The 16962-nt window shown below is 31.7% G+C and overlaps 2 protein-coding genes across 3 annotated transcripts; both read left to right on the forward strand.

The window, feature by feature from the left end:
- The first annotated feature begins 2959 nt into the window (after nt 1–2959).
- LOC116347219 (levanase-like) lies at nt 2960–10185 on the forward strand. Of its 2 annotated transcripts, none has more exons than XM_031777735.1 (2): nt 2960–3287; nt 8619–10185. In XM_031777735.1, exons 1-2 carry the CDS (start codon nt 2975–2977, stop codon nt 10124–10126), a joined length of 1821 nt encoding a protein of 606 aa, XP_031633595.1. In that variant the 5' UTR covers nt 2960–2974; the 3' UTR covers nt 10127–10185. The 2 variants fall into 2 exon arrangements, with proteins under 2 accessions (XP_031633595.1, XP_031633596.1); XM_031777736.1 differs by lacking the exon at nt 2960–3287 and adding an exon at nt 7578–8043.
- LOC116347221 (levanase-like) lies at nt 4941–6973 on the forward strand. Its single transcript, XM_031777737.1, has one exon. It carries the CDS (start codon nt 5054–5056, stop codon nt 6608–6610), a length of 1557 nt encoding a protein of 518 aa, XP_031633597.1. The 5' UTR covers nt 4941–5053; the 3' UTR covers nt 6611–6973.
- Nucleotides 10186–16962: the final 6777 nt, after the last annotated feature.

The raw sequence follows: 16962 nt of genomic DNA on the forward strand, positions 1-16962 counted from the left end.
ATATTAGATTCACTGTATACGGTCATCTATATCTTTTAAACGACGCAAAATATTCGAATACTTTCTTCGGTAAAGTTGTAGCCCTTGAAGAGAAAAAAAAAAATTATCACCAAAGGAAGGGTCATTGACCTCTCCTTGGGAATAAAAATGACCCCAGAAGTAACCCATCATGACAATGACCAAAATGGGGTAGGAAATAGGAAATTTGAAAAAAAAAAACCACTGGGGATGTTTGCTGGTAAGGAATTGGATCGCGATCAAAATGTCACGAGTTATGCGATATTTTGCGACTTTGATGCGAAATTATTTGCAAGCGGCGCCTGAAAAAATTCACGAATTCGACCAACTCGCAAAGAATTCCGTAAGACAATTCATAAGAATTTGCGACTTTTTATTGAAATAGGTTAACATTAAAACTATGTTGGCTTTTCAGAATCCAATTTTTTAGACTTCGTATTCAAAGAACCAATTTATTTCCTGTTTTATTCCCATCGACTCACTCAAAATTGAATGAATAATTCTTTGAATTTATGTGAAAAGATTTTGCTATTTCGAGTCTGGTTCACTCTTTTGATCCAAGTTGGCGGATTTTCTGGTTGAAATATTCTCGATGGTACTTGTAATCAAACTTTGGATATGCTTAATGCTCATCAAAATGTTCTGTTTCAGTTTGGAGTGCAGCAGCAGCTTTTGTTCATGTTCATATTCAAAAGCGAAGAATACTATTATGAATTTATACTTTACACTGCAGCTGTTGCATTTTCATTGGCAAACCAAGCATTAAAAATAGCGTTTCAAATAAGTATAACTGAAATTCAATTACTTCGAAATCTGTTCAAGAATATACCGCTATATATAATTGAAAACACTCAATTAACGAATAATTTTTCCTTGGCCATTCATTCAAACTGATACCACATCTCCAATGTAATAAAATTATACAACAATTCAGGTTGAAAATTCCATAAATTTATATTCAACCACTTGGTTTTTATGTGTTTCATACAAACATTGCCATATAATGTTATAATATAATATATTTAATGCAATTTGATACTCATCAAATCATTTTACCTACATTAATTTTCACACGTAATTAATTAAATTCGCATAATTAAATTTCATGACACACACATGACTGCGCATTTGTAACACAATTTTTGAATACAAACTCATATTTTTGTATTCGCTTGAATAAAATAAATTGACATTAAAAATTTTTACATCATTAAATGATGTATTATAATATTATTATTTTCAAATAAATTACGCAATTTAATATGTACACATGGTTTCGATAGGAATGGATTATCAGAAGGCGGATTCAATTTTTGAATGTTATTAGTGCCAAAAAATTTATAATTAAATGAATTGAAAAGCATCTAGCGCGCTGTGTTTTTGTGATTTATAAAATTGGGAGCAAAATAGTTTTTTTTTTTTTACTTTGGTTGAAGGGCTGAGTAAAAAACAAACATTTTTGATGATATACTGACTTTTATTGAGATATAACTGCAGCACCATGGTGTTACAATAACGCGAGAGGAAACCTATATCGTACTCATAATATCAAACAACTACTATTATTTATTATGGTTTGCGGAACTTGACAATGTTGTATGTATTGACTTATAACAGGTTAGTTAAAAAAATGAAGTTCGCTGTACTCGCATTGTTCAACATAACAATTACTTCATTTTGCGACTGTTACTTATGCTTTTGCTTTCGTTTTTCATACATCATTTGTATGCAAGAAGCATTCCAATTAATCACGATTGAAATAACAACTCATATCTCGAATACTGAGTGTATTAAAGTTTTATCTTGTTGTTCGTTATATTTCTCGAATATTTTCTGAATAAGTTTACATAGAATCTTGAAGATTTTCTGTGTTATTAACATTTTTTACTGAATCTTTTTATTAAAATGTTTTCAATGCCTCAATTAAAAATGTGGAAATGAATTTCTTCCAAAATATGATTCTATTGTGTTTTGAGATCTCTCAAAAAAATTACGTGACTTGATCATGAAATAGTGCGTTCACCTAGTTTTTTAATACATTTGAAATACTTCAAGAGCAAACTTAGGAAGTATACGATCGCATGTTATTATTCGAGTGACACAATATGTGTCTTATTATGAATTCAATGTGTGCAATTTTTGTTTTTAATTCGAAATTTACTTTTTTCAATGAACATTTTGTGTTTTGGTTTTTAAGGTCAGTCAAAAGTTTAAACATTTATTAAATTCATATTACCTATTTATAGCTTAATCATCCCCGCAAAACGACCAACATTTTTGATGCCTCAAAGAGATCAGAGTAGAAAGGTTATATTTTCACTTCAGCTATTTTAGCGACAATTCAGTTTTCAATAATGAAATTCTTTGATAAATCCGTTTTAACAGTTGAATTCCTTCATTTTTATTTGAATTGAACATATTGAAATGCTGAGAATTAAGATGATTCATAGTTGGCTATGGTCTTCAAATGTATCACAGAATGGTTTCAGCGCTTCAGATAATTAAATGGCATTTAGTTTTTTGGATCAAAAGTGATATTTTGATTTTTTAGATTATGAAAGTGTATCATGCCAAAGTCCAAAACAATTCATGAATATTTATAAATGATTTGTCTTATCAATATTTTTATGTTAAATTTGCATATTATAGCAACTAAACTAGAATCATTCTTATTTTCTTATCTCCTTTTTTTAAATGCATTTTTCAAATGTTATTCAGAATTTATATCTGAATGAAAAACATACTCTCCTGTCGATATATTCAATACGTAGATATGTAAATTAAATTTACTAAATTTACAAAATAAAATATAAAGCGTCAACTATCCCCATGCGTCTCTTACGGAATATTAATAGCACAACAATTCACTCAATAAAGAAAACTATAAAGGCAATGGAATACAGACTGGCCGTAATTAGTTTCATTCAAACCGTCAAAGTGATCAAAAGAAGCAAGGATGAAAAGAATTGTGACACTATTTTTGAGTGCACTATTATGTGGTGCATTAGCAGAATATCAAGCTCAACAAGTGCTATCGTCTCGTCCAACTGCTGTAAACAAAAATTTCACAAATGAAAAGCCTCACAATAACGAAGGAGATTCAGTACCTGCCGAACAACCACTGACAAAAGTTGCAGAATTAGAAAGTTCTGAATCAACGACGACTTTTGTATCGAATACTTTCAACGGCACTGTCGAGTACATTCAAACTACCGATGAATTACAAGAAGTCGATCCAATTGAAAAACAACCATATATTTCAATTAAAGGTAATATGGATTTCTATATTTCACTGAGACATGTATATACCAATTAAAAATCGAATATGTAAACATTAATACGATTCATTCGAGAAATTGTTATTTACTCTATCTTATGAGATGATAGATTTTGCATAGTAGTAAACACAGTGCCCAGGTTAACAAAACATAATATTGAACAATTTTACAAAATAAATTTGAGATATGTACACTGCCGTTTAAAAGTTTGAGAAATATAATTATTTCCAGAATATTTACTCAAGTGTGACTTTTGTATGAAAATGAAAGCATGTATATTATAGCGATCAGCGCAAATAAATCTGCAAAGGACCTATAAATTACGTGCCAAAATTCAATTTATAAAATGTTTTGGATATAATTAATCGAATCCTTCAAAAACCGCCAATTTGCATGAAAATCTGATGGCCTTAAACTTTTGAACGGTAGTTTAGGTCAGAAACAGTAATGTGCGTCACGCTCTGCTCGCACTCCATTTAAAGCAATATATTGGGTTTCGAACACGCAGATGTGCTGCCACCTGGTATCTCAAAGTTAAGCTGCTATAAAGCATGTTCTTGCAAATGAAGAAGAAGAGGAAAGCAATGTCTTTACATAGGGTTGAACTTATAAATGTCAGAGAGCAGCACAACTGCAGTATTCAAAGTGCGATTGCCCTTCTATGTGCGTAATTTCATTTTCGAAATTAAGGAACACATAATGCCCTTTGATTTCTTTTCTTCCTTATCATTTGATTTGAAAAACGTGCCCAAAGACTGACGCCACTCTTATCACGAAAATTTATTTATAAACCGAACTTGTGGTAAACATCAGTTAATTTGGGTTCTACTCGTATTTTGTCATTGACTAGCTTACGTTCTCGAAATAAACTTTTCTATACTGTAGAGAAGATAACATTTCTACTGCTTACACTTCGGATTGTCACATACATTCAGATTACGAATTATGTTGTACAAAATAAGGACATTATGTTAAAAAAATAAAATAATTTATACAAATAATATGATTTCTTGGCTGCATCCCAAAAAAAAAACAAAGTTAAGAGAGATTTCATTCATTATTATCGTTTCCAATACTCTCGGGAATCTCACGAAAATATTTATTTTTAATTGTAGATGCTTTTATTGTTTTCATATTATTTAATAAAAAAATCGTAGTCAGAATAAATGAAAGAATGATCTAATTAAAAAAAACTTCAAAACAAATTTCATGGTTATCTCTATTGAGTACATTGCTGTGGTTTGTTATGCTGCTATACATAAACAAAAATAAAATGGTTAGAACTATGACGAAAATGTTTATGTCATTCTTGGCAAAAAGCCACTGTTTATAAAGTTCAATGTGTTTTTTTTAATATGCGCATGTTGAGAAACAGAACCAGAGCGCATTTAATTTTTTCCCGAATATAATGAGTGTTATGAAAGTCAGATTTCGGAACATTCAATACAAACAAACCACGATTTCACTTAAAGAAAATTGATAAGATAAACATTAAACAGAGATGAAAGATTTCACTCATAATTTCTTATTCTCGTTATCACTTTATGTATATTCTTACGCTTCTTGTTTTGAAAATTTCTTGGACATAACATAATCCAATATAAACACTTGTTTTATGCGATGTAATCCTAGTTGAATCGCAATAGCTGAACAAAGTTGACATAATTGTTTTAACTAAACATAATTTTACTAATTGTCGGTTGTATTGTTTTTAAATTGACTTCCAAATACAATTAAATCGGAAAAAGTTTACAAAAATGTTGAATTCAAACGTTTCTATACCACTATTTTTCATAATTTTTTTATTGGCCGTAAACGGCCATAGTTACCATGACAAATATCGTCTTCAAGTACATTATTCAATTGAATCGGGATGGGGGAATGATCCAAATGGATTGATTTATGCTGGTGGATATTATCATCTATTTTATCAACATGATCCAAACGAGACTGTATTCATAGACCGAATTAGGTGGGGCCATGCTCGATCAAAAGACTTAATTCATTGGGAGACTATGCCAATTGCCATTGATATGTACAATGATAACTCAATTTACAGTGGATGCTGCATTAGTGATACGAATAATGTTACCGGATTTGCAAAAAATCAAACAGAACCACCACTCATTGCAATATATACGCTCAACAAATCAAACGAGAAAATAAGTCAAAGACAAGCAATTTCATACTCTTTGGACGATGGAATGACATGGACACAATATGTTAATAATCCAATCATTCCAAATCCGGGAGTGGCCGATTTTCGTGATCCAAACGTTTTTCACCGTGATGGAAAGTTTTACATGACTTTAACCGTTGGTGATCGAATTCGATTTTTCTCTAGCGTCGATCTTAAAATATGGCATTTCGAATCGGACTTTGGAGTAAATCCTGACGCAGGTGATAAATCGGGTGTTTGGGAATGTCCATCAATAATTACATTGAAAGATGAACAAGGCTACGTACATGACATTTTGATTGTTTCGGAAAATGGACTATCAAGCGGCAGTATGACACAATATTTCGTTGGAAAATTTAATGGAACTCATTTTATTAATTATAATCAATCAAAATTACTGTGGTTTGATGATGGCTTTGACAATTACGCAACTATATCATTTAACAATAATCCGTTTGATGACACTATTATGATTGGTTGGATGTCGAACTGGTTGTATGCAAATAATACGCCAACGTCAACATGGCGTGGCCAGTATACAATTCCACGTAAAGTGACACTTAAGACTGTCGATGAAAAACTTTATCTCGCTCAACGTCCGATTGACGAACTAAATAACATAATTGATTCATCGAAATGTTGGTCATTGTCACAACCAACGAAACTAAGCGGCTATCAAATACTTGATTTAACCGAACGAATTCCATTTGAACTGGGACCAGCTTACACACTTGAATTTGAATACGATATTGAACATGTCACGATGGGCGAATTAGGCATAAAATTCAGCAATAGTTTTGACGAATTCATATCGTATAGTTTCGATTTAAAAAACAAGACGTTTGAATTTGATCGTAGAAAATCTGGGAATGTTTCATTTAGTCCACGTTTTGCCAATACGACCGTTTTTAAACGTATCAGCAACAGCAATATATTATCTGCAAAGCTCATCTTGGATACAACATCAATTGAAAAATTTATCGACGATGGTTTGAATACATTCACTGCAATATTCTTTCCAACTGAACCATACAATAAAATTCAATTATTTGCTGCTTTTGAAAATGCACGAGAATCAGCGATCATTTCAACGTTAAGCGTATCAAAATTGAAGAGTATTTGGTCAGAGTCATAGTTTAAATCACATTCAGTGTTCTACAAAACCATTTTATCCTTGAGTCATTTTCTATATAAATCCAAAGATAATAACGATAGCAAATAATATTTTGGCACGATTTTAGCATATAATGATTAATGTAGACACAGTCAAAGTTTTTATCGTATCAAAAGTCAAAACAATTGTTTTTTTGAAAATTTAAAATAAATTTGAACTATGATAAGAAGTATTGAATACTGATATTCGGTTGGTTATGCCGTTTAGATTAATCAAATAATTGCCAATCTCTCATTAAAAATGTTGAAATGAATATTTTTAAATTGTTTATAATAAGCACTTTTGTAGATACTTTTATAGAAGAATAAATTCAAATGAAAAATATACTTGTTCTTTTTCTTTAATAAATGGACACAATTATATTTAAATGGAAGTCTTTTAAGTATATATTGTATAAAATAGCACGGAATAACGGCGACATAGTGCACGTATCGTTCGAGATTCATATGTCTATGACATTGGATTCATATCAGCGCAACACTTATGTTAGAATTTGAATGTGAAATTGGAAACATCACGAATCATCTTACGAATGGTTTTTAACGTTAACCTTGTCAACCGACAAACTGTTGGTGAATTGGTTTCGACTGAAAATGCTCCAGTAATAGAATTCATGAATGGATTATGATAACCTTTTCAAAATTGTATGGCATGTTTTTGACTATAACAGTTGAAGCAGATACGTTCAACTAATTATAAAAGCGTTGAACTTATTTTCGATGTATATGTTGTGTAATATAGCCACACAGAATCGAAGAATATAGTATAAAATAGAATAAAATGTTGATTGTACGTTCATGTATGTGTACATGTGCTAAGCAGTGCCATTGGACAGATGCTGTGGACATGTGCGAAGCAAACGTAAAAAATGGTCTGATTGTATGGGTGATCATCAAAATGATGACAATTCAGTTTTCATTTATTTCTTTGAAAAGAAGAAATGTGGCAATTGGTTCAAATTTTACTAAATGAACGTGTGTATTTGAAAGTTGAAAAGAAATTTATAAAAGTGAAATTGACTGTGAATGTTTTGACATTGACATTATCGGAGACGTGTTTATGTATTTGAACATTAACAATTTGACTACTTTGAAACGTTTTGCGTTTTATGTTTACTGATACACACGTGTATGATGTCAGAGAACTCACAAAATAGTGTGACAGTTCTCCTCTTATCTTCGAAACAAGCAATACGCACGAGTTTGATTTATTTTTTTATGACTCTATTTTGAAGAAATGCGGAACACTCAAGTTGTGTAAAAAAAAACTCACGTCAAAAGGAAATGAATTGAATATAAAGAGATTTTTTGAGTGCATATTACTCATTGTTATACGGTGTTATACGAAGATAAAATTAAAAATGGATAGTTGTGCTGTAAAAAGTATCGGAGAGAGTATGTAGAAATAAAGAGATTGTGACTATTTAAGCAAATATTTTTTACATCCATTTTTGTGTTTATTAAAAGATGTTAAATTTCGTAATGAGTTTTGTTGTGAATTTTTCATTTTTGTGTCGATAGCTAAATTTAAAAATTAAATTTTATTTCGATATTTCGCTTCTTCATTCAGTTTTCTTCATCATTTTATTCAATTCGTTCCACCTCTTCTTCGTCGCTTAGTTCAATCGAAAAATTTACATGTTCGTTTGTCGCTTCCGCTTGAAATTCTTCATTTGTGTGCATGTCCCAGTTGATATGACTACATGATATATCGATTTTTTTTATTATGCTGAACTATTTGAAGATTCTCAGATATCGCATTGTCAAATTCGGCATGAATTTCGTAAGGCGTATGAACGTTTTCAATGAGAAATGGTTGTCTTACATAAAATTAATCGGTATGTGCGTGTTTATCGCGCAGTTTTATCTATTTTAAATTTAAATTACTCATATCAAGTTCTTCTACGTATCGTGTAATATACCATATGGTTCCAAACAAAATGTATTTCAAATGTATTTTATTTTTTTAGGTAAAAAGCCAAGCTACAAGGAGAAGTATCGTCTTCAGGTGCATTTTTCAGTGCCATCAGGTTGGATGAATGATCCAAATGGTTTGGTATATGCTGGTGATTATTATCACTTATTTTATCAATATAATCCAAAAAGTACAACGTTCGGATCACCGCATTGGGGCCATGCTCGTTCAAAAGATCTGATACATTGGGAGAATTTGCCGATTGCTTTGAAACCAATAGACTTACCCGAAGGAGTTGGTGATATATTCAGCGGATGCTGTGTGAGTGACAAAAACAACGTTGCCGGATTCACACCAAAATCAATGACAGACACAAATGCTCTCATTGCAGTTTACACAATCAATTCCAATGTATCTCAAACACAAGCAATATCATACTCACTTGACAATGGTATCACATGGACGGCATATAAAAATAATCCGGTCATTCAAAATCCAGGTGTGGCGGATTTTCGTGATCCAAACATTATCGAACGAGATGGAAAGTTTTACATGACATTGGCTGTTCATGATCGCATTTCATTTTACTCAAGTAAAGATTTGAAAGAATGGCGTTGGCTCAGTGATTTTGGCATAAAACCAAATGAAGGCGATAAATCCGGTGTATGGGAATGTCCATCGCTATTTTCAATCAATGATGAACAAGGCAACGTGCATGACATTTTAATTGTTTCGGAAAATGGGCCATCGCGCGGAAGTCTTTTACAATATTTTATCGGTAAATTTGATGGGAATAAATTCAATAGCTACGACAAATCAAAATTACTATGGCTTGAAAATGGTTTTGACAATTATGCGGCAATACCTTATCACAATGATCCACTCAAGAGGCTGATTATAATTGGATGGTTATCCAACTGGTTGTATACACAAGGGATACCGACATCAACGTGGCGTGGTCAAATGACCATTCCACGTGAACTATCACTTAAGCATATCAATGGAAATTTATATCTCGCTCAGCGTCCTGTTGATGAATTGAAGAATATAAAAGACTCATCGAAAAGCTGGTCGTTATCGAAAAATTTGGATATAAAGAACAACCAAACTTTTGACATAACATCAATTATTCCATTAAAAATCGGTTCAGTGTTAAGTTTAGAATATGTATTCGATATTGGAAATGTTACGAATGGTAAGGTCGGGCTGAAATTTGGTAATAGCCTCGGTGAATTTGTAACATTTTTGTATAATATTGAGAAAAATGAGTACGAATTTGATCGCCGGAACTCTGGTAATGTTTCGTTTGATATAAGATTTGCCGATATCGTGCCCACCGCCACACGAATTTCCAACGATAGTTTACTTTCTGGACAAATTATTTTGGACACAGCATCAATTGAAATTTTTGCCGACGATGGTTTGAATACATTCAGCGCATTATTTTTCCCAACCGAACCATTTGAACATATTCAAGTGACCAATGGCATTGAGGATTATGGAAAATCAATGACCATTCAAAAGCTGAACGTTTCAGCTCTAAATAGCATATGGAAACATTAGTTTATTCAATTGTATAATTTCGAATATATTTTTAAATAAAAATCAGTATTTTTTGAAAACCTTTGACAGTTATTCTTTTTTGCTAAGAGGCAATACTGTTTTTTTTTAAATTTCTTTGGGCTCTTCAATAGAACTCTTTAATATACTCTATTGGTAACGATAGAGTTCTCACTTATTCCTAGCAACAGAATTGATTATATTTGACAATTAACAGTTAAAGCTAGAGTTAAAGCGATATGTGAAGCCGACACTATTCTTATAACGTGACTCGCAATGTATCGCATCGAAATGTTCGTAGAATGAATAACACAACAATCCAATCGATTGAGATATTCTATAAGAGTTAAGCTTCTTTGATGAATTATTAATTCTCACATTCTTATAAGTTGTATAACATTTATCTTTATTAAAATAACTATTCGTTTTGATCCGTAAGTTTTGCATGACATTGGCACCATCTAATGATTTATAGCTTTAATTACAGTACTTCTTGAAAAAAAAAATAGAGAAGAAAATGAGGCCAACGCATGAAAGAGGATAAGCAAGTGCCTAAAAAGTGATCTCATATTTATCAAGTATGTGCACAGGCAATAAATAATACCGATCATTATTTAAGAGCTGATAACAAGTTAGCGAAAGCCAATCAGTCTCTTTGTTTTCCAACGTGGGTCACAGCAATAAATAAAACTTCAATATCTTTACTATTCAACTGTCACACAATTACAGACAAACATTTTATTTTGTGCAATTTATTATACAATTGAGTACAGCTCCTTTAAAACTTTTGCGGGTAAGATGTTCGCTATAAAGAGGTTAACGCATAACATTTCAATTCCTTGTTAATCAATAGTTTTAAAATTGAAATAACACTAAATCTCTTCAATATTTTCAATAATCAAATTGCTGTCGTGAGCATATCTCCTTTTCATCGTTCTTGCCAGCACGAAAATGTATTTTCGTTGTAAAAGTAACATTAAAGTAAGCATTGTTCAACAAAACCAATTCCGACTCGAAGATAAAGTGAATTTCATTGGAAAACTTGCACGCTTGAATTGAAGTTTGAAAGTGAATTTCGGTTTCATGCTTCAAATGATGTTAATCACATTGTTGGCATCGATTCATCGGTTTTCCAATCGTGAAAATATGTGTAAGATTTTGCATTTGTTTGAAAATCAATTTGACATTTGAATGAAGCAATCGGATAAGGGTTTTCGAAGCGAATTTGTCATGAGCACAATACACAAGACACAATCAATTGGTTGCACAGGACATATTGAGTACTTTGCAAATGTCTTCAATATGAGCTGCGAAGCATTGTTGAACGAAGATAAATGAATGGCATTGCTCAGAGAATATATGCAATGCTATCATTGCCATTCATTACCATAAATCAATGGAAAATTGAATGCAAATTTTATGTTCGTTTTAAATTTCTGAAGACATTAAGAGCGATAACATTGACCCGACGAATCGGTGAATATTCATCGTAAATTTTGAACAATTCTTCATTTTGAGCAATTGAATTATTGAACGACAGTTGTAAACAATTCAGAGGCAGTTCATTGACTCGTGAATTGAGTTCAGTGACCAATTGAGATAATAAGGTCGTATTTGATGATGATAATATATACAAATTAGTTCCATTTGAATTAATGAACAAATTAACTTTTGTACCTCATTAAATGCTGAGTAGCAAAAGCAAATAAATTATTTGTCAGAAATAAACATCTATCAAGCATTTAAGAAGCATTTTTTTCACGCATTTATTTGAAAGTGGGTTCCAGTATGAATTATTTCATAAGGGTTTTTACAGTCAAAAAAGTGGCAGAAAAAATGGCAAATTCAAACATTTGCAAAGCATATTCAAATTAGCCACGACTTTTCAATAAATGCTCTCTTCTTTCAACGGTCTTTTTTGGATGTGTTCCAAATGAATACAATATGATGGAGAGTACAGTTTTGTGGTTCAAGCTCTTGTGGTGGCACCAGGGCGCACGAGGACCAGAACAAAGAAAAGAAATTAAAGAAGCGTCAACAAACGTAATTGAGTTTCGGTGGTGTTTCATCTTATGGGTTGAATAACTATTATTCATTCAAAAAAACATTAGCAAGTTTGTTGGCAGCTTCGGTTTATTCGTTTCGTCTTCTCTCATTCTACCATTTTTTCATTTATTTTTCAACTCTTTAAGTACGCGATGAAAGAATGAAAATTATTATGTTAAACAACTTTTTTTTTCTGTTCTACCGCAATGCTCTCATATTAAATTGAATTTTTATCGGGGTGATGTACAAAAACCGGAAGGAAAAATAATTGAATGGAGAAATTGCGAACCTGTTTCGAGTTCGTCGTATTTTTTTTTCATCGTTACTAAATTGAGTGGCACATATTAAGTGCTTGTTGAAGATATTTTCATTCGAAGTTTTTGTGACGGTAACAGCCACGTTCAGCGCAAGAAAACGAGTATTTATCGTAAAATGAATGTAGACAAAAATGGTTATGAAAATTGAATGTCTTGCGCAAATTCTCATTTTTACCAGTTTATGAATAGTTTCAATGGAAAAAAACGTTCCATTGAATTGATTTAAGGATGATTAGAAAACTAACCGTTCGTTTTACGTAGTTTATCGCAGTCTCGTATGATGTCACGTCATAAAGAATCTCATTTTTTGGCAGATTTGATCATTAAATTCTGCTGGGCATTTAAAAAAGCAATCAACGGTATAATGAATGAACAAAAAGAGATATCAAGAACAATCTACTGCAGAGATTTTATTGCGGATGACCTTGCAGAAAAGTCGGTGATGATGATGGGCATTTTCGACGTGAGCATACATTGTGCGCACATAATTTGATTCTTGCCACAGACATTTTGATGTTAAGCACTTGATGCGTCCTATTTATTTCGCCAAAAGTTACACTTGAATCGTTAAACAATGCAGCAGTTTATACACCTTTCAAACGTTTATTTTTATTTCTTGCAAGATGGTAAAATATTTAAATGGAAAATTATTCAAAATTGTGGTCCAATTTCGCTTTAAAGCCTTTAAATTTCGCTATTTCACGTGATGGCATGTCCTTTTCATCAAATTTAATGCCAGTTCCTCTTTGCTCCATTTTCAAATAGACTGGAAGATATTTTCAATAAATAAGACTTGAAAACTTTGAACCACACATCGCTCGGAATATGTTCTCCAGATATTCTAATGAATTTCAAATGAGGTAATAAATATTTCACACCATGTGTGCCAATACTGTCACAAACATTCCGGAAATAATTGGAAAACTTTCGTAAGTTCAGCAAACTTTGTGAGAGGAAATGCATTAACCCGACTTTGTGATGAATATTAAAGCACATCAAAGTGTTTAGCTAATCTGTGTCGTTTATCTAGAAAATTGAAGAAAACAATTATATTCAGAACATCAAATGAGAAGTGAAAAGGTTTACACTCCCGAGATTAATTGAAATAATGACTGTTTTTTTCTATGCTATTTGTGCACATAAAAATGCACCGAAAATGCCGTCGTAATGAATCAGTTTGAAGTTGCTCCAAACAATTTGTCATTGGTGTCAACAACTTCTCGAAAGTACACATCAAAAAAATGGAAGCATTATTCTTTTCAGCACAAATTGTAAATGCTGTTTACAGTGACATATCTCATTAACACATCGTTGAAGTGTTGTAAAAAGTTGAAAATTTGATTAATGACTCTGTGATAAATTACAGGATACAATAAATGCCAACAATAAAATATGCTACCATTGTTTAACCAGTATTTCTATTTGATGTTTATTTTGGAATTGCATTTCCAATCTTTAACATACTATATGCGCTGTCGAAAGATTTTAACACTTTTGAGTTGTACGAGAGAACTCGCGGTATCCTTATCGAATTCATTCACTTCTTTAGAACTTACGTTTTGTATGAACTATCAAATTTTTTATGTTTCGGCAATCAAAAATGTGTTTATTGGGCTACCGCCGTGTCAATAATTTAGCTCTGCACCGGCCTAACTTATTCATTATGTTTATTTAGCTGTTGGCCCGTTAAGCCGAAAGCTCAGAAAGGTTAATCACCCCACCCAAATATCGATTAACATTTCCGTATTGAATGTATTCCAAAATTTTTGTTAGCAGGGGATACCATAAAATCATATAAAGTGCACATGTTGTTTTGCAGTCATGACGAACACAATTCGCATGAGAGCGATAACAACTTACGAACAGAATCACATACAATTTACATAAAATATACACAGTTGTTCCACTTTTACATTTCATGCATATAAACAACAGAATTTACCATAATAAAACAGTAGATGATGAGAGGTGACCACATGCATTTCCTATTTGCCTTTAAATTAAATGTATATAAATTATAATTCGTCAAGTCCAATTTGCATATGTCGATACATTATTTTAAAACCAGATGATCATATATATCGAACGGCGACCACGGCGACATTTTGGTAAACGCCAACTTAATTTAAATCAAATCAACGAAGTATTAAATCCAAAAGCTTTTAACAAAACAAAAAACGATAGAACATGAACCACAAAAAGCCTTCGTTTTTATATTTTCAATGCATCATGTGTAGCTATTGCATCATTTTACAAAAGAACATGTATTGTGAATTCCAGAGATGAAATCGAATTTGTGAATTATTGCAACTGAATAGAGCGTAATGTACTTGTTTGAATGACTAATACAAACAACTTTAATCACACCAACACATTCATAGCTATGTATGGTTCCCAGCAAGAGCGCATTTCGGAAGTGACTATTTCATGCTTTGATGAAAGCTAGCAACTTTTCTCACTTTTTCTATGCAACATTTCCGTGTATATGGCGTTAAATTCACAGGTATCACAATTGCATTTACGAGATTATAAACTGTGACCGTAAATGTAACATCATGAAATGAAAAGGTGTTTGATTAAGATTGGATTTTGTAATTGTACAGCTTTTCAATAAGTTACATGAGCCATAAAAATGCCATGAAATTAATCAGAAATACGGCGTACAACCATTGCTATTAATCACAATGTTGTACATGTGTAAATTTAATGGATATCGATAAGATTCTCTCAGTTCAAATAATTAGAATCAAGAATAGCATTTAATAATAAGTTTCCAGGTCATTTTTTACGAATGTTGTTACTTAAAATTGTTGCAAATAAAAATGTCTTTGAATGCTCTGCTCATATAAATATGAAATGAGTAGATTTATTTTGGCTAGTTGACCGGCAAATTGAAGTGCCTCGAAATTTGAACCTCAAATATTATCCAAACGAGTAAGGTACAATTAAAAATAAATTGCGGTACAATTAAGTACATTTTTGGTACAATTATTTAAACCTAGTCCCAAGTTTCGACTTTCACATGTGCGGACATTCGAATATACATCCACATTTATTTGTACCGCACATGATTTTTACCAATTTATTTATGGGTTTCCACGAGAAGATGAATAGTCTGAACGTGACAAGTAAACCGTAAACTTGATAGACTAGAAGGAAAATCGTGATCTCATGATTCTCAAGGTTTTTCGAATAGGTGAAACACTGCAGCAAGGGGCTTATGACATATGTGAATCGCAAGAGTCTCATGTAAATTATACTAATCAATAAGAGTCTAGATATGATTTGCAAGTCTTCTTATGATTTTCGAGCCAGTAAAAAGTCTCAATGACAGGTTTTATGCGAATGTCAAATCAAAACAATTTGTTGAAAGAAAAATACTCATAAGTTTTCAGAACATTACATCGAAATGGTAAATAAATATTTTATTTTTTTAAAAAAATAAATAGAATAGTAAATTTTTCGAAAAAATAATTTTATATGTCGCAAATTCAAAAAACGATATAATAGTTTTTTCTATAGTAAAAAACCGTTGTTCTTGAATCTCTAGGGCCAAAACGAATTGAAAAATGATTTTTGTGCATTAAAAAAATGGTGAGCTGATTATAATTCTTTAATGCGCACAGTATGCGGAAAATAAATTTGGAAATATTTTTATTATTTAGATTAGAAGGTAAATAACTTATATAGATTTACAGAGGATACTTTCAGAAAAGCTAATAATACTGTGATTCTTTTTTTTCGATGAATGGTAAACGATCGTTTTTGCGTATTGCGTAATTAATAAAGTATAATAATTGCCATAAGTGTTACAGAAATAAGTTCGTATAGAAATTCACAATTATTTTCATTAGTATGAACATGAATATGAATTTTCAACAAGTTTTTCTTTTAAATTTGCAACATTTCTATTTTGTTAAGGGAAATAAACCCTTTGATATTTTTGGCACTAAGGCTACACTGTGCATAAATAAATAAATAAATTAGCAGTGTGCGAAGGGGGCGAGCTTTTTCTGAAGTTTGGAAAACTCTTTCGATTTGCAAACCATTGTTTCGACGAGAGAAAAATTCTTTTGATTTTCTCTGGAAGAGTGAAGACCATATAGTGAGTGCTGAAAAGTTGGCGATTATATGTTGCACAGCTTTAAAGAATAAAAAATCACTGACATTCTGGCACAAACCGTAAGAAACAAAATCCTTTCATTTTTACTAATGACTTTTGGCGTAGCGAAACAGATGTCAATGACTTTGTACAACATTTCCGAGCAAAAAGAATTAATTGGAATGAATTCATTTGAAATTGCTTGAAGTTTTCCTTCAAGTATTTGTGTTCTGAGCAATTTGGGCTTTTGAAAACTTGAAGCTTAAATAACAGCTTGTCAACAGTTGGTCATCCTAACGCCTTTACCCATCTTAACTTAAGAAGAGAAAAAAAGAATCGATTATGTTATCTTGTTGAACACAACAATTGCCGTC

The sequence above is a fragment of the Contarinia nasturtii genome, unplaced genomic scaffold (genome assembly GCF_009176525.2).
Source record: "Contarinia nasturtii isolate CC-2019 unplaced genomic scaffold, AAFC_CNas_1.1 Cnas_scaffold_1751, whole genome shotgun sequence".
Lineage (NCBI taxonomy): Eukaryota > Metazoa > Arthropoda > Insecta > Diptera > Cecidomyiidae > Contarinia > Contarinia nasturtii.